This window comes from Pongo pygmaeus, chromosome 11, assembly GCF_028885625.2.
Source record: "Pongo pygmaeus isolate AG05252 chromosome 11, NHGRI_mPonPyg2-v2.0_pri, whole genome shotgun sequence".
In the NCBI taxonomy this organism is placed as follows: domain Eukaryota; kingdom Metazoa; phylum Chordata; class Mammalia; order Primates; family Hominidae; genus Pongo; species Pongo pygmaeus.
This window is the reverse complement of record NC_072384.2, coordinates 131,088,564-131,116,117: the sequence shown is the minus strand read 5'-3', so window position 1 is coordinate 131,116,117 and position 27,554 is coordinate 131,088,564. Positions and strand designations below refer to the sequence as shown.

Sequence of the window (27,554 nt, the reverse complement as noted above, 5' to 3'; positions counted from 1 at the left end):
AACACCAGCAAAATAAGAATTACATGAGACTAAATTGATGGAGGAATAAAGTGACTTTTATGACTTTTTGTTTGAAACATTGCCGATTCTTTTTATATTTTGTTTTCAAAAGTCAAGAAAACTTCTCTTTCTTTTAAGTTACTTATATCTGACAGCACTTAGGTAAAGCAGACTTTTGTGAGCAAAACCAAAACAGTTACTTTTCTCTCTCTACATGAATTCGCCATAATTTGGAAACTATTCATAAACATTCTTTTGGCAATGGTTATTTGCATAAGTTCAATAACAATCTGTTTCTTTTGTAACAGGACAGATTGGAAACATTGATTATTTTACCAAGGCTTTGACTAGAATGTCATATTTTCAAGTATGACAAGATCATTTTGAGGGATTGAGATTGGCTTTGTAGAGCTAATAGACATGGAAGAAGACTGACCTGATACCTTGTCTACACAGTTCCCTCATACAGTTTTTTAAAAATTGTATTTACTTAGAAGCATTCAGAATGTCAACAAAACAGCTGCAACTGTTTTTTTTTTTTTTTTTTTTTTTTGCAATTGCAGAGTGGTATTCAATTAACAGAACAACAATTGTTTTGTATAAGCTGCATCAGAGACAACTGAAGGTGAAAAAACTACCATCCTCATATATAACTAATTTGTGCTGTGCACTAACAAGAACCTGCTTTAAATTTCCATGCCAATTTACAACCCCCATACTGTACCAGGCAAAGGTTAGTGGCTAAATACCACCAGGACAGGGCTATCTAAAGACACATTCGGTAGTGGTTAACTATACAAAAAAATACAATGTACAGTTTAAAAACAAATCTTACACATATATAACTAATTTGTGCTGTGCATTAACAAGAACCTGCTTTAAATTTCCATGCCAATTTACAACCCCCATACTGTACCAGGCAAAGGTTAGCGGCTAAATACCACCAGGACAGGGCTATCTAAAGACACATTCGGTAGTGGTTAACTATACAAAAAAACACAGTGTACAGTTTAAAAACAAATCTTACACAGTCTTACATTGAAGTTTTTTTCTTTAAAAGGAGTGAGTTGTGTACAGGCGGCTTAAATGCTTTATAGACAAGAAAAAAACTGCACTAGAACCAACTTATTTATCATCATCTCCTTCATTTTCCTCTTGTTCATCCTCTTCATCTTCTTCCTCTTCCTTCTTTTTCTTGCTTTTTTCAGCCTTGACAACTCTCTTTTTTGCTGAATTAGGCTTTCCTTTAGCTCGATATGCAGCAATATCCTTTTTGTATTTTTCCTTCAGCCTTGCAGCCTTCTTTTCATAAAACTGCTTGTCAGCTGCAGCAGTGTTATTCCACATCCCTGCCAGTTTCTTCACAACATCATCAATGGACAGGCCAGGATGTTCTCCTTTGATTTTTGGGCGATACTCAGAGCAGAACAGGAAAAAGGCCAAAGGAGGCCTCTTGGGTGCATTGGGATCCTTGAACTTCTTTTTTTTCTCCCCTTTAAGAGGGATGTAGGTTTTCATTTCTCTTTCATAATGGGCCTTGTCTGCCTTTGCCATATCTTCAAATTTTCCTTTCTCTTTGGCAAAAATGGTCTTCCATATCTCTGAGCACTTCTTTAAAAACTCTGAGAACTTGACTGAAGCATCTGGGTTCTTCTTCTTATGCTCCTCCTGACAAGTTTGCACAAAAAATGCATATGATAACATTTCGCCTCTCAGCTTCTTAGGATCTGCTTTGTCCATGTTTAGTTATTTTTCCTCAGCAAGATACAGAGTCACCCAGGGCCCATCCAGCTCTCACTTGCGCCAGCACTGTCTCTATGGACCTCAATGTACTGCAATCTCTTGTAGGTTTTTTGACCTTGTGTTAAGTAATGTCCCTTCCCGACAGGCCCAGAAACCTTGAGGTATTTGGGGGACTTCAAGAAAGGAGAAATTTACCCAATTCTTACAAGTAGTACAGGCACAATCTGATGATAAATCATTGGCTTGGCTTTCTAGCCTGAAGAAGCTTTTAAAAGTCTAATCTAAAATGCCTAATGAAAAAGTTCCAGCAAAGCCAACTTAAAAGGAGCCTGTATGGACAATCACTATTCCTGTTGCCTTTTATATAAACAATCAGGTCAAGTACAATAAGACTAAAACTTATACTGCAAATAAAATTGGCCTATGATTTTTCTTTGGCAGAAAAGGGAGATCGAAGAGAGAAAAATTATCTTTCAGAAGAAAATTATAGCATAGTTGTTATTAGATTCTAGCCCAGACCATTGTTTTTGTTTCAAAAATTATTATTTGCTTGCAATTTGGACTTAATTATTTCCTGGCTATAATAAGTCTCTAAAGAAGAACCTGGATTTACTTTTTTTTCTTAGTTGGCTCCCTAATGGAACAGGTTTTTTTCCCCCCATTCTTGTACACAAATTCTCTTTTTGATTATAATTTTTGTGTGCATTATATTTCTGCTATTCAAATTATTAATGCTATGAATCACTCATTGTTTTACTTCTTCCAAGAAAAGTGAAATTATGAAATTCTGAAGACTAGAGATGATTCAACAAGCAACAGCAACTATAAATTGATGACTTGTTCATTTGGTTACTCTTAGGACTAATTTCTTTGTTCTATTGTGTTTTCAAGTTGTTATGATTATAATATTAGGTTGGTGCAAAAAAGTAATTGCGGTTTTCACCATTACTTCTGATGGCGAAAACCGCAACTACCTTTTTGCCCCAACCTAATAATAAACATAGTTTATTTTCTTGGCTATTAAGTCACTCATGATTTGCATTGTGCTTGCTTTAGATCCATGGCTAAGGCCAAAATACTGATTTCCCAGTGAGATGATTTATCATTCAGGAGAATAGCATGTAGCTGTGTGTCATGACCTACCTCATCTTGTCAGCAAACTGGCCTGGTTGCAATAACAAGGTTTTTTTTCCCCCACCGAGGGACATGACCTCCTGGAATAAGCCTTCTCATTGACAAAGAATGAGGAACATCTATCCCCTTAACCTAGCAGATTGATCAGCAATGCTTCCATGGGAAGATTTTTTTTTTAATCAGAAAGGAAATGTGATAATCTACAGGTCACATTTGGCAGTTTCGTTTAAAAGTAAACAGGCTTTCCAATTAACCCACCTTGGGAAGGTCTTGTGATTCATGGTGAAATCTTGTCCCTGAATCTTATCATGAGTCTCTCAAATTGTTGACACAGTGATTAATGCATAACCCAGTGACCCTGAAAAGGACACTGATTTATTTCTGGATCTTAGAGTTTTACTGATTGTCTTGCATGGAGACATTTGAGCCTGCACGTTGCGATCTGTATCCAATGATTGTAACTTCTGTATTGTACCCTTCAATGAGAAAGGACAGCTCTGGTGTGAGGAGTCCCTCTCCCTTCTCCTAAACTCTTCTACACAACAGGGGTTTCCAACTCCCAGGGTAAGGACCTGTACCAACCCATGGCCTGTTAGGAAATGGGCCACACAGCAGAAGGTTAGTGGTGGGTGAGTGAGTGAAGCTTCATCTGTATTTACAGCAGCTCCCCATTGCTTGCATTGCTGCCTGAGCTCCACCTCCTGTCAGATCAACAGCAGCATTAAATCCTCATGGGAGCACAAACCGTGTTGTAAATTCCACATGTGAGGGATCCAGGTTGTGTGCTTCTTTTGAGAATCTAATGCCTGATGATCTGTCCCTGTCTCCTATCACCCCTAGATGGGAACGTTTAGTTGCAGAAAAATAAGCTCAGGGCTCCCACTGATTCTACTTGATGGTGAGTTGTATAATTATTTCATTATCTATTACAATATAATAATAATAGAAATAAAGTGCAGGATAAATTTAATGTGCTTGAAACATCCCAAAATCATCCTGCCCCCAACCCCATCCCAGTCTGTGGAAAAACTGTCTTCCACAAAATTGGTCCCTGGCACCAAAAAGTTTGGGGACCTCTGCTAAAAGAGCATTTCAACTTGTGGCCAGTGAGGTTGCTCATGCCTGTAATCCCAGCACTTTGGGAGGCTGAGGCAGGCAGATCACGAGGTCAGGAGTTCGAGACCAGCCTGACCAGCATGATGAAACCCTGTCTCTACTAAAAATACAGAAATTAGCCAGGCATGGTGACACACACCTGTAGTCCCAGCTACTTGGGAGGTTGAGGCAGGAGAAGTGCCTGAATCCAGCAGGTAGAGGTTGCAGTGAGCCAAGATCGTGCCACTGGACTCCAGCCTGGGCAATGGAGCGAGACTCCGTCTCAAAAAAAAAAAAAAAAAAAAAAAGGCATTTCAATTTGTAAAAAACTCCAAACACTCCCAACTTTGTTGGTGTGTTTTATTGAGTCACTCCTCACATTTGGCTTTTAATAAATCATTATCAAGTTATTTCTTCCTGGCCAGCACTGTGGCTCATGCCTGTAATCCTAGCACTTTGGGAGGCTGAGTTGGGAGGATCAGTTCAGCTCAGGAGTCCAAGACAAGCCTGGGCAACAGAGTGAGACCCTGGCTCTACAACAAATTAAAAAAATTAGCTGATGTGGTGGCATGCACCTGTAGTCCTGGCTATTTGGGAGGCCGAGGTGGGAGGATCACTTAAACCCAGCAGGTTGAGGCTGCAGTGAGCTGTGATTGTGTCACTGCATTCTAGCTTGGGTGACACAGCAAGATCCTGTCTCAAAAAATTTATTTATTCCTGAACAGCCTTAATTTTGGTTGATAATGGAGCCTGTGGAATCAGCTTTGTATGTCATTGAGCACCAGTCAAGAAGTGAGAGTAAGCATGCCTCGTCAGTTGCCAAGTGGTGATGGTTTTTGTCCTAACCAGCTCAGCACACTGAGCCTAAACCTCCCTCAAGAGTGGCAATAGGGGCTTCATAAGAGACTCACTTTTCCTGTGTGTGTTCCTCTGCAGAACTAATGACAGAGTCCACACCTCGAACTCACCAGATTGGCTCAGTCTGTTCCTTCTGGCTGACTGAGCTCTGTCTGCACCTTGGAGCGGGTATTTGGGATTTTCCTTTCCATTCACACCACCTACTTGAAAATGCTTTTATCTTCTGACATTTGATCCTTCTCCCTAATCAGCAGGCCAGCCCTACCCATTACTACTTCAAGTTCTTGTCTATGGAGGCCTCAGTGATCTAGAGCTCAGCCTCCCGTACTCACTTTCTAAGGGAAATGAGGAAATTTGAAGATTTCTACTGAAACAAAAGAATGCTTTTGCACTGAGACACCCAATCCCAGACCCAGGTACCTGGCTTGCATCTGCTCATCACACACAGAAACATACTCCAACTGAGACTGAGCATGCTTCAGGGAAAGGCAGTCATGACATAGTGTGCCTGGAGAAAGGCCTGACTTATTTTGGGGTCATAGTCGGAAATTTATACTTACACAAGGGTCAACTAAGGTATTGTTGTGAGACTCCAGTATTCTCTGTTGAAAAAAAACAAAGATTGGTACAATATTGAGTGTGATTTTTCATTAACCCCACATTGGAACAGACTTCTTTATTTTTAGGGGATTCATGCCACAGCCCTTCTTTTGTTTCATGTCTGCTTTTATGGGCCTGTACATCTAACTGAAGAATAAAAAAGCACTAAATTATGTGTCAGTGACAGTTTCGCCCAATGCAAGTGCCATTTCCTGGCTCTCACACCCAAGGCAGGCCTTCGTGAAACCACTCAGGGAGGCTGAGCTGGAGCAACTCTATCGGTCCTCCTACTTCAAGGGGCCTGCAGGCACGTTTGTCTAAATTTGGAAGTGTCCAGGTGCAGTGGATTACGCCTGTAATCCCAGCACTTTGGGAGGCTGAGGAGGGCAGATCACAAGGTCAAGAGATCGAGTCCATCCTGGCCAACATGGTGAAACCCCCTCACTACTAAAAATACAAAAATTAGCTGGGTGTGGTGGCGCGCACCTGTTGTCCCAGCTACTTGGGAGGCTGAGGGAGGAGAATCGCTTGAACCCAGGGGGTGGAGGTTGCAGTGAGCTGAGACTGCGCCATTGCACTCTAGCCTGGTAACAGAGTTAGACTCTTTAAAAAAAAAAAAAAAAAAAAAGGAAGTGTCATTCCATCCAGAGAAGCTGCAAAGGGAATCGGCCAACTCTTCCTCCACAGCTCCCAGTGACCACGGGACCCAGAGTCCCGGACGCCATGCAGGTATCCCAGGAATAACTCTACCCCTTTCTGCAGCTCTCCAGGAACACATCTTTGAAGACAAAATGCCTCCAAGATCCCCAGTACTGTAGCTCTTCTGAAGGTAAGCACCTCTCCACTTTCTCCTGAATCTCGAGAGCTTGCTTTGACCTAGGGTATCTGTGGAATGAAACAATGACTGCTTAAGCTTTTACCTGTAGCTCAGGGCAGAGAGGCCTTAGACAAACTACTCAGTGGGATCCAAGGCATGATGATAGGAGAGGTGGCCATATTACCACCTGCCAGAAGCAATCTGGGCCTTTCGGCTAAGATAAAATATAGCAGCTCAGTGGCCTAGAATCTCCCACTCCATCCCATTAGTTATTCACCCAGGTAAGACAATGAGGTTGACAGAATCCTTAAGGTTCATCCTTTTGGCCTCCTTTGTTTTGCATTATTTCATTGGCCAAGCCCATCACCTGGAGCCTTGCAGTGGCTCCACAGTTGTTTGTTTAATGGATACATAAGTGCATGAACAAATGAACACAATTGTCACTTGGGAGAAGAGGTTTCTTAGCAGCCAGTAAATGATTAGCTTGGACTTTTATGTCTTATTATCCTGGGGTATCTCAGCTATCACCAGCAGGTTTAACAAAAAACTTATAAGCAGGAAAGCTGGCAACAATAGCACTTACTACACGGTGCTGAGAGTGACACAAGCATTAGAAACCAAGGGGAGAGGAGGGAAGATAGACCCTCCGGGGAGATCCTCTGAGAACTGAGGCAATTTCACCTCTAGAGCTGTGGGCCCTCAGGGAATGGAGAGAGGGTGCCTGTGATGAAGGGATGGGAGATGGCCAGCTCAATTGATTAGTCCAGACTGCATCAGCCTTGACTGTTTGGCAGTGGGTAGACATGTTTGGTTTTAATAATTATATCAAATAATGTCTCTTTCTCCAGAAAACCCAGTGATACAGAGCCTAGTCACCGAATCTCTAGTCATAAAGCCAGTGGAGCAGGTAGCCCCAGGAGCCAGCTTTGTAAAGATTGTGGCTTCCTGGTATGGCAGAAATATCCAAGGTCACCTATGTCAGAGCTTAGGAAAATAGAAGTTCTTCCATCTCCTTCCTTCACCAGGTTCTCTCTTATCCCCAGCCTTGGAGAGGCCGTGGAAGGCATCAGTGATCTCAGCATTTTTCCATAGAATACATATAGTATGAAGACCACTGGTCTATGAACTCCACATACTACCTCCACGGAGGGAGAATTCACCTTCACAGATAGAAGTGAGGTCTGTGCAGCCCTTTTGCTGGGGCCAAAGGGCCTCTCCACAAAGGAAAAGATTTTCCAGGTCAGCAGCCTCACAGGGCACTCTGCCTCCCACTCAAAAATTTTCACCTGAAGAACTCTGTGTGTGTGTGTGTGTGTGTGTGTGTGTGTGTGTGTTGGAGGTAAAAGATAAAAGAAAAGGAGAGAATGTTTTTTGTCGTTTGCTTCCTTGGGTGACATATGCCTATATATACATTTTAGGGGGAATTCTCCATTAGGTCATGTGTAGTGACCATGGGATGTTTCTAGGGGAACTTTTGCTTCATATTTATTTCTAAAATATAGAATCCAGAAAAACCAGTGAAAAACAACCAGTGTTTATATTGAGGTTGCAAAGGCACACTGCTTTGTGCATTTCAAACTCATGCTTATTTTTCCAATGCCAGCCCTATCTTTTATGTTCAAAGAAAGTGTGGCGCCAGGCATGGTGGCTCATGCCTGTAATCCCAGCCTTTTGGGAGGCTGAGGCGGACAAATCACATGAGGTCAGGAGTTTGAGATAAGCCTGGCCAACGTGGTGAAACCCCATCTCTACTAAAAATACAAAAAAATAGCCGGGCGTCATGCCACACACCTGTAGTCCGAGCTACTGGGGAGGCTGAGGCACAAGAATCGCTTGAACCAGGGAGGTGAAGGTTGCAGTGAGCCTAGATCGCACCACTGCACTCCAGCTTGGGCGACAGAGCGAGACTCTTTCTCTTAAAAAAAAAAAGTATGGCATTTAGCTCCTTTACTAAAAAACACATACAATTCAGTTCTGTCTTTTAATCTATTTCTGAGGATTATCTCAAACGTTTTGATGCTCAAAGGAGCCCTGGACTTATACATTGAATAATGTTTGAAAGCAGCAACTGCAAAAGCATTATATTTGATGGGTCAATTTAAAGACTGTAAGGCCACAGAGATAGAAAATCAACAACATAATAGACAAGACATTGGCAGAAGATCACTTGATCATCACCTTTTTTCTTGTGCTTGGTGGTTCTGGCAGAATTTTTTTCTAAAAAAGAAAAGAGATAAATGATTTGATGGGTTCTTGCTTTTATTTTGTGAGCTTAGTTTTTCTGACTGCCTTCCAAATATTCCTACCTGGATAACCCACTATTAACTCAAATTCAAGGTGTTTTCATGGAAATTACTTTTCATGATTCTCCAGGGATTAAAGGAAGCATTTCAATGCCTTCCTCTGGCCTCATGACTTCTACAATCAGTACACAGAATGTAGCCACCTCATTACTCCCAACTTGTTGATGCATTGTGGAGCAGATTTGCATGCTGTCCTTTCTATATATGTAGAATGCCCCATTCTACATTTTTGCTAGTTGTTCATCTTTTTAGACCTAGCTCAGTGCAAGAGTTCCACAAAATGGTCCTCATCCTCAAAGCCAGAAATGACTTTCTCTTCTCTGATCTATTGTACCTCTTCCTGCAGGTGTCTCTTGTGAGAACATTGAGACCCTGTCCAGGCCTATAATTATGAAAGCACAGCCTGCCTTCTGGGAAGGGGCTCACAATTTGTGTACCCTCCATAGCTTTAGACGTTGGTTCAATAAGTATTTACTGAGCAAAGATCTTTTATTTGTGTAATAGTTATTTATTTATTTTTAGAGATGGGGTCTTGCTATGTTACTCAGTTTGGAGCGCAGTGCAGTGCCTATTCACAGGTACAATCCTACTACTGATCGGCAGGAAAGTATTGACCTGCTCTGTTTCCAACCTGGACTGGTTCACCCCTCCTTAGGCACTCTGGTGGTCCCCTATGTTGATGCTGAACTTAGCATGGATACCTCATTGGCATAGTACACTAAGCCCAGAACCTCTGGGCTCAAGTGACCCTCCTGCTTCTGTCTTCTAAGTAACTGGGACTACAGACATATGCCACTGTGCCTGGCAGATCTTTTTTTTTTTAATTGTTAGAGTGGCACAAGGAAGGACTGTCTGTGGGTGTGCAACAGAAAGCACTGTATTTGGAGTCGAAAGACACAGGTTCATCTGCAGCAAAGACCCTGTGCCTGCTTTGTAACATCAAGGGGTTCATATGAGAAGCAATGTTACTTTAAAATGCTATTTATTTATATTCTCTTACAAGAATAAATTTGAGGTGGCCTATCCAAAGAAATCTTGTTGAAATATTTTGTAATCCAGGAACTACATATCTATATATGTTAAATATATATATGTGTGTGTGTGTATATTTAACATTTACCTCCCCCCCAAATTTAAGACCTCCCCTCCAACTTAAGTTACTTTCATGTGACCAAATTCCACAGTTTCTTAATGGCAGAGTCAAGGCCACAATTTACTGTCCAACCTTCAAAAGGGTAAGAAATAAAGTACTTAGAGGATTAAGCTGTAATATAAGCCAGCCAACGTAATGTTCAGGCGAGAATGTTAGTAATAACATATGCATCGAGACCTGGGCAGAGGAAGGAAGTCACGATGAATTTCTGGGCACTGAGAAATTCTGCTAAAGGTTGGTGTTAGTGAAGCATGACAGCTAAATCCTTGATTTCAGCCATTTGTCTCTAGAATACCTCCATCAGGAATTTCAGGGTATATCCACCGCAGCGTATACTTAGCTTCCAGTTCTTGGATGCTCCGCGGTCTCCTTCAATTTCAAATTCCCTGGGAGTGAACCACTTTTTATCCTCACTCTGTATACACTTCTTTGAGCTTCCTGTAAGACCAAGGCAAGGTGAGCTCCCCAACTGTGAAAACACCTGAACTTGGCCTCCCCCCATGCTGGGGTCTGGAGCCACCCACTTTGGGCTTAGGATCATAGCAGTAAAGTCTGAGTTTTCCTGTCAGATATCAGGGGCTTCATACCCAGCCTGCAGGAACAGAGATGAAGGGGACTCTCTGTCGTGTGTGTACATTTCTTTGACCATCATGCAATGAGAAGAAATATTACTACCAACATTTACCTTTTCAATGTATTTTGCTATATTCCAAAGGTGGGGGTGGGTGCAAAGAATGGCCCTAAAGAATGAGCAGAATTCCTCCTCCTCCCTTCTTTGAGACCTGATGTAGAGTCAGCCTGAATTTCAGAGAGGTGGATGAAGGCACAAAGCCCTCTACCATGCTCTTGGGTCCCCAGGTGGCCATGTGACAGCTGTTACTACAGCCACATCTGCCTTGTCTTGTACCATGTTGTACATGTGGTACAATCAATTATGTTTCATATTTTGAACTCATGGCTATTTTATATTAAAAGTAATTATGGAAATGTTATATAGTAGGAGAAGTTAAATTATGCTTATGCAACATAGTCATGGGGCAAACATTTATATTTGTTGGTGCTCAAAGAACTATGTCGTGGGGAGGTGTCAACCATGTCAGACGAACGTTAGTTCTGTAATTTAACAATTGTAACTTGCAAGGTATTTTATGTCTGTTTTTTATTTTTTTCTCATAATAATACAGTGAGGCAAGTTATATTATTGTTCTGATTTTGTAGAGAAGGAAGTTCAAGGTTAGAGAGACGGAGCACCTGGCTGTAGATGAATCAGACACTCTTGGTATAGCTGCAACTTGAATGCAGGTCTTCTGATTCTAAACCCTGTGATCTTACCATTTAGCAGAAGGCTATACAGATGTTATGGGAAATGGGGCTGTGAAAGTTACTGCTGAGATTCTTAGATGTGTACATTTTCCACCCAAGTACTGAGGTGCTTGCCCTTGTAGTAGGTGCTAGTTGGATGTCTTGTGGGCCTTTCACATAGGGTAAGAGGAGATGGCCTCATAGGTTAATGTTTTATGAATTTTAAAAGCGTGAAAATGTCATTGTTGTGCAAAACAGAGTTAACAGAGTGGGCCTGAGACTTTCCTTAGAGGGCCTATATGCAAGGTTCGCCATTGTCTATATGCAAGGTTGGCCACTGGCATTTAGGAATTTGGATTTTAGGAGAGTTCTATCATTCCCAGAACTCACTGTGGGCTAAACTGTTCATAATAAACAATATGGATAAACATATTGTTTATCCATAAATATAAAGCCCTTTAGAGATAAATCCCTCTTATTTATGGTTTTAAACAAATGCAATTTATTTATATTCTCTTACAAGAATAAATTTGAGATAGCCTATCCCAAGAAATCTTGTTAAAATGTTGTGTAATCTGGGAGCTACCTATCCTGATGTATTATTTTCAGACATACGTAAATAAATTACATTTATCTATAACCATAAATGAAGAAGAGGGCTCACTGTGCCTAAACTGTTTGCACAAATGATATGGTTTATGCTGAACACCCGCTTACCTTCTGGGAATCTGGAATTTTGGTATGTGCTAGGCAGAGGGCACCTATGTGACTGGTAAAAACCCTGGACTCCTAAACTCAGGCTGGTTTCCCTGGTAGACAACATTTTACATGTGTTGTCACAATTTGTTGCTGCAAAAATTAAATGAGTCCTGCATGACTCCACTGGGAGAAGACTCCTGGAAGCTTGCTTTTGGTTGTCTCTGAATTTCATCCCATGTGCATTTTTCCCTATGGTATGTTTTGCATGCTTCACTCATAAACCCTAGCTGTAAATGTGATGATGTCCCAAGTCCTAGGAAAGCTCCTAGCAAATCATCAAGGCTGGGGCTGGTTTTGCAGAACCTCAAAGCAGGTGTCTACTCCTAAACAGTATGCTATCTGTGTGGATATTTTCCAGCTGAAAATCGTAGATGGACCAGTAAACTCACCTTGTTTGAATCGCTCCTTATATAGAGTGCCCTTCACCTCACCACAGGTCACAGGAAGTTCAGGTTGTTTAAAATTAATATTTTCATCTTTGGGAATTCTTGGACCTGCAAGGAAGCATTTTTTTTTTCCATTCCATCTACTTTTACAACTGTGCATTGTCCCTCCCCACCTGTCTTGAGAGCTTTCTTTTATAATTCAAAATGTATTGGAGGGATTTCCCCCATGAATCAGTTACATTTCAAAGTCTTTCTTTCATGGCACATTAGATAGCAGTAGATACTGTTGTCCTCCACTCCACCTTCTAAAATATGACACAACAGCCTGGCATGTGGTAGGATCTCAACTTTCAAGCTGGTTGGTCATATCCACCTATCACACAATGATTTTCCTCCTGATATTTTGAAGGGAGATTTCCACTCATATTATTGCTTTGACATTATGTTAAAAAAAAAACTCTCAAATTTTAGCCTATCTCCCCATTCCAGGCATTGACTGAGGGGACAGAGGGCAGGATGGCAGAGTGGCACCTAATGGGGCACCTTTCGGGGTGGCGTCTGTCTCCCTCTTTGCCAACTGCTTTGCTTCACTTTTTCACTTGAGCTTTCTCTGCTGCTAAAAGGGAAGCTTGGTGTGGGGGGGTTCTAGAAGAAACCGCACATTGAGAGAGGAGGGATAAAGAGAGATTGACGAAGCATTCAAATATACAGTTAGATAGAAGAAATAAAACCTGGTGTTTTCAATAGATCAATAGGGTGATTATAGTTAACATGAATTGATTATACATCTCAAAATAGCTAAAAGAGAATAATCTGAATCTTCCTGGCATCAAAAAAGGTAAATATTTAAAGTGATGGATATCCCAATAACTCTGATTTGATTATAAGAAAGTATCAAATTGTCATATGTACCCCTAAGTATTTCTATCTATTATGTATTAATCAATCAATCAACAAAAAAGAAAGTGCACATTGCTCAGGGAACCCTGCATGAGAACATGACTGGGGCATTGGGGATCTGGTTCCACTGAAGCAGGTATTGAGAGTCTTAAAATGAACTGCTGGTCAACGTTAAGGCTCCAGTACTAGCTCCATATGCCAATTAAGAAAACTGACATTACTCACAGTACAGAATATTAAATATTAAATGTTTAATTATGAAAAACATATCGATCACTTCTTTTTACCTCTTTTTCTTCTTTTCAAAGGTCTAGTGTTGGCTTTTCTTCCTGAGAAAGTTGAAAAACAACATAAATGTCTCTCTACATTGCAAATAGTAGTGTTTTACAAAACCACCATTCAAATGCAACTTTTCAGGATCCTGTCTAGAACTTAAAGAAAAATATCAAATGCCTAGATCAGGAGTCAGGATCTTTTTTTGTAAAGGGACAGATAGTAAGTAGTTAAGGTTTTTCAGTTCATAACCTCCGTTGTGACTACTCAACTCTGTAGTTGTGTCATGAATGCATCAAAGGATGCGACGGTGACTGTGTTCCAGTAAAACTTTATTTACAGTCAGCAGAATAGATTTGCCCTGTAGGTCATACTTTGCTGACCTCTGATCTAGAGCTGGTTACAACCACGATGCTTAACTGAGATGCATCCTATATTTCTCTATTAATATCTCCAAATCATTCCAAATAAATTTGAAACAGTATTTTACCTGCTTCCCAAGCAACAGGAGGAGAGCAAGAATGAAGTTGAACACGTATTCAGTGCTCGTTGTATGCCAGGATCTATCCTTAGATCTTTGCCTCTATTAACTGACTTCATCTTTACAACAAAATCTATTAAATAGGCATTAGTACTATCCTCACTTTGCAGATGAGGAAACTGATGCTCAGAGATAAATATATAAATTAAAGTGTTGACAATTTTCTTTGGGAAAGAGTCAGAGATAAAAAGTAGAAACATAAGGTCTCAAGACAGACTTCATGGTAGACTCTACCAGTCAGATATGTAAACTTGGAAGGTTTTGTACTGAAAATGGTGAGGAAAATGACCAAGGACTTAAAAACTAACCCAACGAAGGCTATTCAAGAGGAACTTGTAGAAATTAAGGCACAAGGCCTAAGAGTTGTATGGTTAAAGATAGCACAAAGGATTGACTTAAAAGATATCTCAGGGCTGGGCCTGGTGGCTCATGCCTGTAATGCCAACACTTTGGAAAGCCAAGGCGGATAGAGTTCTGAGGCTGAGGTCAGGAGTTCAAAACCAGCCTAGCCAACATGGTGAAACTCCGTCTCTACTAAAAATTAAAAAAAAAAAAAATGGCCGGGCATGGTGGTATGTGCCTGTAATCCCAGCTACTAGGGAGGCTGAGGCAGGAGAATTGCTTGAACCCGGGAGGCAGAGATTGCAGCGAGCCAAGATCACGCCACTGTACTCTAGCTTGGGCAGCAGAGTGAGACTCCATCTCAAAAAAGAAACAAACCTTGGAAGCACGTATCTATGTGTTGATCGGTGTGTCTAAATAAAGAGCCAGTCATTCCAAATGTATGTTTAGATCTGCATCGTTCAAACGTGTTTGCTGAAGTCAGGGACACAAAGTGGATGCTCTTTCTTTCTAAAGGTCTGTGCCCATTATTCTGTGCCCGTGGCTGGTATCATAGGGTGCGGATTTGGGTCCTGCAAGCCCCAGGAGAAAAACTCCTCCAGATACTCAATCATGAATGCTCCTTCCTTTGAGCAAATTATGACCAGATTAGGCTGGAAAGGCATCTTTCCTTCAATCTAGCATAAAGAAACCTTGGGATTGATGATACTGTATTTTCTGGGCCTCTGTCGTAACAATTACTTAGAGGTTTTTTTTTGTTTTTTAACTTCATCAAGATAAAAATGGTACCATCAGACATTTACTGATAATTCACATGTCAAGAGGAATCATATCCCGAGAAAAAGCATGGTTTACCGTACAAGATGTTGCCCTTAGGAAGTTTATTAAAATATTATGGAGATACATGGAGAGGAGAGATGACTAAACCCGTATAAAAGAATTATAAATTTGGCTATTGAACTAAAGGTTTCCTCCCAACCCCCCTTTTTTTTTCTTGAGACCGAGTCTTGCCCTCTTGCTCTGTTGCTCAGGCTGGAGTGCAGTGGCATGGATCTCGGCTGGCTGCAACCTCCACCTCCCGGGTTCAAGTGATTTTCCTTCCTCTGCCTCCCAAGTAGCTGGGATTATAGGTGTGTGCCACCACACCCGGCTAATTTTTGTATTTTTAGTAGACACAGGGTTTTACCATGTTGCCCAGGCTGGTCTTAAATCCAGGGCTTAAGCAATCCACCTGCCTCAGCCTCCCAAAGTGCTGGGATTACAGGTGTGAGCCACCACACCTGGCCCGAACTAAAGGTTTAAAAGAACATGTAAAATGTGGAAAAATGGAGACCTCAAGGAATTAGATGAAGCTTTCTTACCACTCGTTCCTTGTCTCTCAGATAAAATTGCTCTAGATCGATCAGTTTCAAAGACCATGATTGGGCCAAGTGTGGTAGTTGATGCGGTTGCCACAGTAAAATGTCATCCACACAGGGGTGGCTCTGTGTGGGACTCTCCCTCCTGTCACTCATGATGCTCAAGTTGCAGGTGCACCCAGGAAAACTGGCCACTTCTAACTCTTCTCTCCTCCTTCCCCCAACTCTCCCTTCTCCCCACAGTTCCATCAAAAGACACTTGTGTTCTGTCTACTTTCTTCTTTCTCATAAAGTGGTCAAACTGGAGATCCAGCTCTGGCCATAACCTGGGTCTGTTCAGCCCTAGGCATTATTAGTCAATGTATATTCTCTTGCTCTCGGTTTATCTCTGTTTAAATCCTTCTTGGACTGCAGGGATTTCCTTTCAATCAAAACCTATTGAGGGCAAACAACTTCAGGGCAAAACACCAGAAGCTCATTGCACTGCTTCCCAGCTCTTGGCATGGAGATATCTGGGCTGAGGAGCAGATCATGTGTAATAAAGTGCTGCAGAACTGTGCTTTCCAGTGGTTCTTTGTGTGTTCGCTGGCCCCAGCACCTCACTACAATTGTATATCCAGGCAGTCAAATGCCTGGACAAAGTAGGATTTAACTGTTCTTGGGTCTACCAGTTTTAGTTCTACATTAACCATGTAAAATAATAATATGGTCAGAAAAAATTAAAAGTTATTTTAAAATATATATTTTTTCATAGCAGGGACTAATCATTCTTGGCAAAAGAGTATATCACCATGTTTAGGCGACTCTTTGGTTATCTCAGAATATTAGCAGAAACCTCAACATCCAAGAATGCCACAATAGGAGCCCAGTACTCCTATATCATAAGGTAAGATGCCAGTCTATCTGCAAAGAACATGGTAGGGGATTGGGAGCCTGGTTCTGCCAGCATCAGCCTTCCCCACCTCCAGGCCTTATGAGAGAGGCCACATTTCTCTGGAGAGAACTGTCAGATACCTTCTCTCTAGCCAAATGAGGTTTAAAGACATCTAAGCAGGAGATGGACCTCTGTCCCTGGGAATGTCAGGGAATGAGAGACTCTCAGACTCACCTCTGAGAAGCGTAAAAGTGAAGGTCATGGCTAGCAGGGTCAAGGGTGCCAGAGGGCTGAGCTGAGAGCCAGCAGGGGAATAATGAAGAAGCACGATTCCCATGGTCTGGTGGAGACCTTGTGGATGGGAGATGGACTGGGTGTTTTTAAGAGATACTCTCACTGAGGGAACAGCAGTGGGTTGTGTATCTTCTAGAAGGACCATCCAGTGTCTTAATCCCAAGCAGGTTGGCCACCACCAACTATGGACAGGCAGTTGCATACACTGCTTCTGCCATTCTAGTGGGGGAATTCATAGCCAAAGGAAATACATACATACATACATACATATATATATATATACACACACATACATATATATATATATATATATATATAGAGAGAGAGAGAGAGAGAGAGAGAGAGTCTATATGAAGTTATGTGGCCAGAGAAAGAGTTTTAGGTGTTAAAACTCTTTTAGATGACAAATTTGTCTGTAAATTTGAGCAGGATAACAACAGGGCAGTCTGGCAGGAGATGATGTCTGTCTTCTCTGCTTGCCTCCTCCTTCATGCACTTTTCTCCTGGCTGAAAGAACAACTCATCAGAGTTCCAGAATCATCTGCAAATTGCACAGGGAGGAGGCTTTGCATTTCAGAGCCTCTATGTGGTGGAGGTGGGGACTGAAGAGCTGACTTAGTAGAAACAGATGTAAAGGTCTTAAAATGAACTTGAGGATGCTGAGCTGCTGTTACAACCCTTCCAGCCAGTGACACTGGGGAAGAGGCACAGTCTACAAGAGCTCTGTGTTGATGATGCAGGAGAGGGGGCTGTCCATGGTTTTTACTGAGTCCTGTAGGAGATCCATGGAATGAGAAGCCACATGGGAAGCTGGGATGGGCCTTGGAGGGCAGCCAGTCTAGTCTAACTGACTTAATTTCACTTTACAGGTGAGTAAACTGTAATTTACTTGGAGCAGACCCAAGTCCACACAATTACCACTTGGTGATGGGCAAGAGGAGGGACATCTACATCACTTGTGAATTACATAGGTTTTGTTTGTTTGTTTTTTGTTTTTATGAGAACAACTATTTCCAGCCTTGAAAGTTATCAGTTCAGCAGAGGAAGCACTGCAAACAGCTCCTGGGCCCTGGGGTATGGTTGCAGATTCATCACCTAGCTACTTGTTTGTGGTGTTATCATCTTTTTTTCTCTGACGTATTTTGGAACTTGACTAAATCTGATATATTTCTCAGCAGTAAGTACAGCCACATAAAGCATTTAGGAAAAAAATGTTTCTTACTAAGAGCATGAGAATTTAGACATTATTTATTTAAAATTTTTTTTTTTTTTACCTCTTGGTTGCCATCTTTTCTTTTGGACTTTGTTATTCCAAGTTAAATGTTTCCTAGGTCTGTCTTTCTTTCTCCCTGAGAAAATAGGAAAATATAAATATGGATGGTGTAAAAACTCACATTATATATAATAGTGCTTTCAAAAATTTTATTTAGCTATAACCTTTCCAGAGCCTAACACACAAAGAAAAATATGTAATACATAGCCTTGCAATTACCAAGCCTTCAATGGTTAACCTGGGTTCATCCTAGATTTTCTTTTCTTTACCGTGACATTAATCCAAATTCATTTGCCTCCCCCAAACATTAATTTTAAAAAAGAATTTATGACAGTTTCATTTATATCCCAAAGAATACTGTAAGAAGAATAATAATGAGGGCTAAGACTTAAGTGCTTATTATGTGCTAGACACTAACACAAGATATTTACATCTACTAATTCATTTACGAGATAGAGACTTTTACTACCCCTATGACCAATGAAGAAACTTCAGCATACAGATATTGCAACATGAAGTGAAGCAATGCAGATTTCCTCTGGTTGTAGGCAGAAATCAATGGCAGCAACGCAAGAATTTGGATTGTCCTGCTCATTATGATGGTGAGACACTAGTCACCATCTTAGCCCTCAATGAAGGCTTTGAGGCTGAAAATACAGCGAAAATGACCAAAGACCTTGTTCACATAGGTTTGGCCAAAAAATTAGGATCTAAGAAACTAACCAAGAGATTATTGTCCAAGGGGAATTTGTATAGAGATTCAAGTCCCAGAAAGCCTTAGGGTTAGGACTAACAAAGGGTTGATTAAAACCCTATTTCAGGAATATGCTGTTAGATTCAGCAGGTGATGGGGGTAGGTAGAAAGACAGTGAGGTATGTGCAGGAGCATCTCAGGAGTGCCATGTTTAAAGGTGCTGATCCTTTCCTTTCCTTTCCTTCCTTTCCCTTCCCTTCCCTTCCCTTCCCTTCCCTTCCCTTCCCTTCCCTTCCTTTCCTTTCCTCACCTTTCCTCTCCTCTCCTCTCCTCTCCTCTCCTCTCCTCTCCTCTCCTCTTCCCTCCCCTCCCTTCCCCTCCCCTCCCCTCCCCCCATCTCCTTCCCTTCATCCTTGCCTCCTTCCCTTCATCCTTGCCTCCTTCCCTTCATCCTTGCCTCCTTCCCTCTTTCCCTCCCCACACCATCTCCCTGTATTTTTCTTTCCTTTCTTTCTTTATATGGCCCGGCCACAATTTGAACTTGTCCAACCATAAATATCTTAGACAAACAAAGACTCTTTTTCTGTTCATCTATGTCTTTGGTCCTGTTGTAGTCGCCTTTCATCAAAGTCCATTGAGGACAAACAAATTAGAGGTATACAAGTAGTTTAGTTCAGTTTACTCGAGCTCTACTTATGAGAAGATTTGGGGCTTAAGATCTGCTAATACTATAGAGCTCTTGGGACTTCCTTTGTAATTATTCTTTGCAAATTGTCTTGCTCAAATACCCCACAGGAAGTAGTGTGGCTATTCTTGGATTTCCTATCCGAATACTAACGGTTAACACCATGTTATAGAAGTTGAGTAAAGTGCTCCTCCCTCCTTAAGGCAACTGAGAAGACTTCAGCTTCAAGGTAACTGATCTTCACCTTCAGGAGTTTGAGGAAGACAGAGACATTTATAGACTCAATCCTAGAATGTTGAGAGGGTATGAAGAGTCATAATTCCTATAGGTCTCCCTAGGGAAAGGAGGAACTCACTTAGTTCTTCTTGAGAGATATTCTGTCTGGGAGAATCACTTGGATGGATGAGTTGACCCCAGCAGGAGTGTAGGGTGGACCTCCCAGAGCTGGGAGACTGAGGGAATTGGTAAGAAGCCAGTTGAAGTTCCTGAATTAGGGGAACTTCGGTTGAGAGGTTCTCTCTAAGTCGAGTGTCTCTGAAGAACTCACAAATGAATATGGCTCATGCATCCACCATATCTAGGAGACACCAAAATCTATAAGGTTGGTGCAAAAGTAATTGCAGTTTTTGCTATTCCATTTTTTTTTTTAAAGACAAAACCCACAGTTACTTTTGCACCAACCTATATAGCATGAGGGCCATTCCTGCTCCTGTCCACTTCCTTCTCCCCCTCCTCCTAGACCCAAATTAGCTGAAAGCAATAGACACTGATTGGAGTTGGAGAGGAAGTGTGGATGAAAGTAAATACTGACTTCACCCAGCTTCCCTACCACATAATTTCCAGTTTTAATATTATATCTGCTCAGGCTTTTTAATATTAAATGAGATATTACTGCTAAAAGGGACTAGCATAGCTCTACGGCTTACCTAAGACTTCATCCATTGGCAGGAAAAGAACTATTTGAGAGAACAGGTTTGAAAAGGAAGTAGAAGGAACAAATGTGATTTCTGCTTAGACTTAACAAATCCAAGTATTTTAATAAAATAGTTAAAGTAGAGAGCCTTCCATAGAAACCAGTAAAAACATGAAGGAAAAAACATCTTAGACCTGGGTAAGTACAAACTGGAATATAACCAAGATGACAGATAGGTATAGAAATAAAAATGATAGAGATGCCAGAAATATTATATGCATATACTTATTTATAGTAGAGTTATATTTAAAGTTACTTATACTTGAAAATATATCATTTACATAAACATATGTATCTATGTATATGAGTGACAGACAAATAATCAGAAGTAATGGGAAAAAATATATCCAAATATGCTTTAGCTCTAGAGGAAAAAGTGCTACTATCTCTACATTGCCGTATCAACTTGCCAGAAGTATTTTACAAGATGTAAAAATAAATAAATAAAAGAAATAAAGTATGCAAGAGAAGCATAAGTAGAATGGGAGATGGAAGGAAATAAAAGAGAGACAAAGAAGAGGAAGAAAAGGAGGAATGCAATAAGCATAAAATTCACAAGATCTGATGAAGAGAATGGACTGTCACATCTTTTTTATCTTCACAGTGTGGCATATGTTCTGATTGAGTTTGGTTCACTGCCTGTAATCCCAGCATTTTGGGAGGCTGAGGCAGGTGGATCACCTGAGATCAGGAGTTCAAGACCAGCCTGGCCAACATGGCGAAACCCTGTCTTTACTAAAAATACAAAAATTAGCCTGGCATGGTGGTATGCACCTGTAATCCCAGCTACTCAGGAGGCTGAGGCAGGAGAGTTGCTTGAACCTGGGAGGTGGAGGTTGCAGTGAGCTGAGATTGTAGCACTGTACTCCAGCCTGGGCGACAGAGCAAGACTCCATCTCAAAAAACAAAACAAAAAAATAAATAAAATAAAATAACCCCGTGTTTCTCAGGCTTAGATCTGATGTGGCACCAGTACTCTGGCTTCCATGTAATTGATTCAAGTTCTCTTTGTCTGTTTCTCCATGTTCTGTCCTGGACTGTATTAGTTACAACACACCTTTCTAACACTGCCTCCTGCTTCCTCATTTCCTAATCAAGGCTGGCATATCTCTGCCCACATATCTCTGTAATGCATCTCAGCTTCCAGCTCCTGTCCTTGCCAAAGAGTCTCAGGTGACAAAAAGGCTGGATCTGAATCAATGAGAGTCTGAGGTTTCCTCCTCATTTAAGGGAATCAGTGACTTTGGCAGCAAACATAAAGGGCAAGTAGGTATATTGCTATTTGTCACCCATAATCATTCCTTCTTCCATAAGAATAGGCTTACAGCTGAACCAAGGACTGCCTGGCCAGTGTTACATTTCTCAGCCTTGCTTTGCAGCTAGCTCTGGCTGTGTGATCAAGTTTTGGCCAATGGGATGTGGGCAGAAGACTTTTGAGTCTTTCTATTAAAATAAATAAATGGCTGGTTCTTTTGTCAATTTTTTTTTTCATTCCCACTGGTTGGGAGACAATGTCAACCAGATCAGCCCTTGTGGACCCACAGTTGGAAACCTCATGTTAAGGAAGGCAGACTGCCTACAACTTCTGGGCTCTTAGATTGTTTGGTTTAAGCCACTGTATTTTGGGATCTGTTTGTTACAATGACTTAGCTGGTACTCTAAATAATCCATTAGGTCTGAAGCTACCGTGGCCCATAGGAGATTTTGAGGCTGCAGCAAAGATGGGGTCTGGCAGGAAGAACAGGACCACAGCGAGTTCAGAGGAGTAAATCCCCACATTTCTTCTTACCTCTTTGGGGACCATTTACTTTAGATCTATGTCTTCTCTTTTTTCCTGCAAACAGAAGAGAAAGAAAATAATCCTTTAGAACTATAAACAAAGATTTACACACTTTATATGTCAATAGTTTCCAAGTATTTAATTTTGTTTTCCTTCTACTTTTGTGGCGCTAAGTCCTCGGCTACCAACATCCCATCTTGGTTGTTGTCACGCAGAAAGCAATAACCACAAAGCAACCTGTTTTTACACAGTGCTAATCATTTACACTATGCTTGTACATATCCATATGTGGTCTTATCATTCACAATAAGGAAAGTTTTTAAAGTAGCTGAAATCAAGCAGAAGGTGACAGCAGCAGCAGAAGAGTACCAAGAGGGTCAAGCCATAGTAGGTCTAAGAAATCACCAGTGGTGGCCGGGCACAGTGGCTCGTGCCTGGAATCCCAGCACCTTGGGAGGCCAAGGTGGGTGAATCACTTGTAGGCCAGGAGTTTGAGACTAGCCTGATCAACATGGCAAAATCCTATCTCTACTAAAAATACAAAAATTAGCCTGGAGTGGTGCCATGTACCTGTAGTCCCAGCTACTTGGGAGGCTGAGGCAGGACAATTGCCTGAACCTGGAAGGAGGAGATTGCAATGAGCTGTGATTGTGCCACTGCACTTCAGTCTGGGCAACAGAGCAAGACTCTGTCTCAAAAATAAAAAATAAATAAATAAATAAATAAAAAAAGAAAGAAATTACCAGTGAAGTACACTTCGTGGAATTCAGAGGCATGCTTTGAATAGCTAAAGCCATAATTGTGTTTATAACAGCCAGAATTTAAGAAATAAGTAGAAAAAAAAATCAGAGAAATGAAGACAAATTTAGAAGGCAAATAAAGGAGATTAGGCATTTCAGAGATTAAAGTGAAGGACATAGATTACAGAAATAGGTAAAAGAAACAGGAAACTTTAAGAACGATTAAACAAATTAGAAAATAAGCTGGGTGCAGTGGCTCACCCCTGTAATCTTAGCACTTTGGGAGGCCGAGGCAGGTGGCTCACCTGAGCTCAGGAGTTTGAGACCAGCCTGGCCAACACGGCGAAACCCCATCTCTCCTAAAAATAAAAAAATTAGTCGGCATGGTGGCACATGCCTGTAGTCCCAGCTACTTGGGAGGTTGAGGCAGGAGAATCACTTGAACCTGGGAGGTGGAGGTTGCAGTGAGCTGAGATGGCTCCACTGCACTCCAGCCTGGGTGACAGAGTGAGACACTGTTTCAAAAATAAAGTAACATAAAATAAAAATTAGAGAGAAAATAATCAATGTAAGTGAACAAATTATTGGAGTTCCCAAAGAAGAAGATCAAAATAATAGAAGAAATACTTGATGAAAAAAGTTTGTGGAATTACAATATAAATTGAAATGTATACATCAAAAGTACCTATCTCTTCACCCTGTCACAGAGAAATTGACCCAAAACAGCCAACACTGAGATATATTTCCAACAAATTTATTGGACGTTAAAGATAAATAAAGAATTTAATGGGCGGTGTAGGCAAAAAGTTATTTTCAAGGGAGACTTATTGGCCACAGAATTTTCCACAGCAACATTTAATGCCACAGGAAAGTGGAGAAAAACCTATAAGATATTTCTAGAAATAAAGAATGGGCAAACTATTTTTCAGGTATAAATAACACAAACACATAATTTTGAACAGAAAAATTCTTGGAATGTAGTTTCTGAGTCCTTATTGAGAAAATTACTGGAAGATATACTTCAGCAAACTAAGGTGGAACTGAAAAATTCTGGCAAAAGTACCCAAATAAAAGTGGGCAGTAGGGTGACAGATGAGAATATGAAGTGCATATGCTCTGACAATATAGAAATAGTATAATAACAAAAAATATGAGGAGAAGGGTTAGGTGCAGTGGCTCATGCCTATAATCCCAGCACTTTAGGAAGCATAGGTGGAAAGATCACTTGAAGCCAGGAGTTTGAGACCAGCTTGGGCAACCCAGCAAGACCTCATCTCTACAAAAAATTTGAAAAATTAGCAAGCTATGTTGGTGCACACCTGTAGTCCTAACTACTCTTGAGGCTGAGGTAAGAGCATCACTGGATCCCAGGAGTTAGAGGTTGCAGCTAATATTGCACCACTGCCCTCTAGCCTGGGTGACAGAATGAGACCCTGTCTCTAACCAAAACAAAACAAAACAAACAAACAAAAAACAGGGAGGAGAGAGCAAAAATAGGCTGTAGGGCAAGTTCTTTGTTTATTTTATAGGTAGGAATCCAAAGGTATTGTGTTGACAAATCCAAGAGTGGATGTAAAGAAAGGTTAATGGCTGAAAGGTAAACACGGTAATGTCATGGCCTAAAATTGGGTGGGAGAGGAAAAAGACTGGACAATGGAATGGCACACAGGCTGATTTTATAAATCTTCTGGGTGGGAAACTAAAGGATACTGTCTAAAATAGAGCACCAAAGGAATCATATAAAGGTAATCCTAAAAGTAATCACTCGAACAAAAATGCAAACCTTCTTTAAATTGGAAGTATACACTCCTAACCACTGAAAAAATAGGAAATGAGTATGGCTGCTTACCCATTCATTTATTTCAAGGGAAAGACTCAGAGGTGGCTCATATATCTTGTGTTTATATGCTGTTGGCTAGAACCTAATGACATGGTCAGAGTGAACTGTAAGGAAGGCTGAAAGTATCGTGATATGGTTTGGCTCTGTGTCCCCACCCAAATCTCATGTTGAATTGTAATCCCTGTGTGTTGGGGGAGGTGCCTGGTGGAAGGTGATGGGATCACGGGGGCAGATTTTCCCCTTGCTGATCTCGTGATAGTGAGTTCTCACAAGATCTGGTGGTTTACAAATGTGACACTTCAGCAGCCAGCACTGGGACTCACAACTGCCTAACACTCTAAGTTCCCTGGGCAGGGGAAGGGTGGCATCCATCTCTATAGCTCCAGGCCATGCTTCTCCTCTGCTGGAGCCAGGGAGGCTGGATGGCTTGGTCCCAAGACGTGTCCCTCACAGCCCAACACACTGGCTGTGGCCTACTGCAGCCAGAGTGCCTCTTCAGGCCTGACCCTGACTCATCCTTCCTCACTGGGTGGGGCTTCCCTGCAGGAACTCCATCAACTCCAGCCAGAGGCTCAGGGACAGAACCCAGATCTCCTTGGGCCTGAGCCCATAGCGGAAAGGCCACAGTCTCCATGAACCAGCAGACTTAGCCTTTCCTCCTGGTAGTTCTGAGGAATCTGCACAGCCCAGACAACTGGGTTTCCCCCCCACAAAGCACACCTCCTACACCAAGGGACAGTCAATGTGCTTCATTGAATAAAGCCTCCAAGAAATATGGGACCTTGTAAAAAGACCAAACCTATGATTGATTGGAGTACCTGAAAGAGATGAGAAGAATGGAAACAAGATGGAAAACATACTTCAGAATATTATCCAGGAGAACTTCCCCAACCTAGCAAGGCAGGCCAACATGCAAATTCAAGAAATACAGAGAACACCACCTAGATACTCCACAAGAAGATCAATCCCAAGACACATAATCATCAGATTCTCCAAGGTCCAAATGAAGGAAAGACCAGAGAGAAAGGCCAGGTCACCTACAAAGGGAAGCCCATCAGACTAACAGCAGACCTCTCAACAGAAACTCTACAAGCCAGAAGAGATTGGGTGCCAATATTCAACATTCTTAAAGAAAAAATTTTCAATACAGAATTTCATATCCAGCCAAACTAAGCGCCATAAGTGAAGGAGAAATAAAATCCTTTTCAGACAAGCAAATGCTGAGGGATTTTGTTACTACTAGGCCTGCTTTGCAAGAGCTCCTGAAAGAAGCACTAAATAAATAAAGAAAAAGCCAGTACCAGCCACTGCAAAAACACACTAAAATATAAAGACCAGTGACACTATGAAAAAACTGCATCAACTAGTGTGCAAAATAACCAGATAGCATCTTGATGACAAGATCAAATTCACGCATAACAATACTAACCTTAAATGTAAATGGGCTAAATGCCCCAATTAAAAGACACAGACTGGCAAACTGATAAAAAGTCAAGACCCATTGGTGTGCTGTATTCAGGAGACCCATCTCACCTGCAAAGACGTGCATAGGCTCAAAATAAGGGAATGGAGGAAAATTTACCAAGCAAATGGAAAGCAAAAAAAAAAAAAAAAAAAAAAAAAAGCAGAGGTTGCAATCCTAGTCTCTGACAAAACAGACTTTAAACCAACAAAGATCAAAAAAGACAAAGAAGGGCATTACATAATGGTAAAGGGAAAAATTCAACAAGAAGAGCTAACTATTCTAGATATATATGCACCCAATACAGGAGCACCCAGATTCATAAAACAAGTTCTTAGACTCCCACATAATAATAGTGGGAGACTTTAACACCCCACTGTCAATATTAGACAGATCAATGAGACAGAAAATTAACAAGGATATTCAGGACTTGAACTCGGCTGTGGATCAAGTGGACCTAATAGACATCTACAGAACTCTCCACCCCAAATCAACAGAATATATGTTCTTTTCAGTGTCACATGGTACTTATTCTAAAATCGACCACATAATTGGAAGTAAAATACTCCTCAGCAAATGCAAAGAACTGAAATCATAACAAATAGTCTCTCAGACCACAACACACAATCAAATTAGAACTCAGGATTAAGAAACTCACTCAAAACCACACGATTACATGGAAATTGAACAACCTGCTCCTGAATGACTCCTGGGTAAATAATGAAATTAAGGCAGAAATCAAGAAGTTCTTTGAAACCAATGAGAACAAAAAGACAACATACCAAAATCTCTGGGACACAGCTAAAGCAATATTAAGAGGGAAATTTATAGCACTAAATGCCCACATCAGAAAGCTAGAAAGATCTAAAATCTATACCTTAATGTCACAATTAAAAGAGCCAGAGAGACAAGAGCAAGCTAATCCAAAAGCTAGCAGAAGACAAGAAATAACTAAGATCAGGGCAGAATTGAAGGAGATAGAGACATGAAAAACTCTCCAAAAAACCAGGAGCTGGTTATTTGAAAAAATTAAAAAAATACATAGACTGCTAGACAGACTAATAAAGAAGAGAAGAGAGAAGAATCAAACAGACACAATAAAAAATGATAAAGGGGATATCACCACCAACCCCATAGAAATACAAACTACCATCAGAGAATACTATAAACACCTCTACACAAATAAACTAGAAAATCTAGAAGAAATGGATAAATTCCTGGAAACACACACCCTCCCAAGACTAAACCAGGAAGAAGTCAAACCCCTGAATAAACCAATAACAAGTTCTGAAATTGAGGCAGTAATTAACAGCCCACCAACAAAATAAAGCCCAGGACCAGACTGATTCACAGCTGAATTCTACCAGAGGTACAA

The 27,554-nt window shown here is 41.1% G+C and overlaps 1 protein-coding gene across 7 annotated transcripts in view; it reads right to left on the bottom strand.

Moving 5' to 3' along the window:
- The window catches only part of SP100 (SP100 nuclear antigen), a 131,783-nt gene that overhangs the window by 29,099 nt on the left and 75,130 nt on the right, over positions 1–27,554 (bottom strand). For 2 of the 7 annotated variants that reach the window (XM_054477734.2, XM_063648086.1), the window contains 8 exons: positions 22,147–22,191; positions 18,007–18,081; positions 13,338–13,379; positions 12,154–12,258; positions 9,999–10,141; positions 8,426–8,464; positions 5,391–5,432; positions 35–1,668 (listed from right to left, as the gene is read on the bottom strand). In XM_054477734.2, coding sequence (XP_054333709.1) covers positions 1,126–1,668; positions 5,391–5,432; positions 8,426–8,464; positions 9,999–10,141; positions 12,154–12,258; positions 13,338–13,379; positions 18,007–18,081; positions 22,147–22,191 — 1,034 coding nt within the window. In that variant the 3' untranslated portion in view covers positions 35–1,125. Of the gene's footprint in view, positions 1–34; positions 1,669–2,713; positions 3,354–5,390; positions 5,433–8,425; positions 8,465–9,998; positions 10,142–12,153; positions 12,259–13,337; positions 13,380–18,006; positions 18,082–22,146; positions 22,192–23,182; positions 23,237–27,554 lie in introns of those variants that run through there. The other 5 variants (XM_054477733.2, XM_054477735.2, XM_063648085.1 and 2 more) reach the window with 4 other exon arrangements.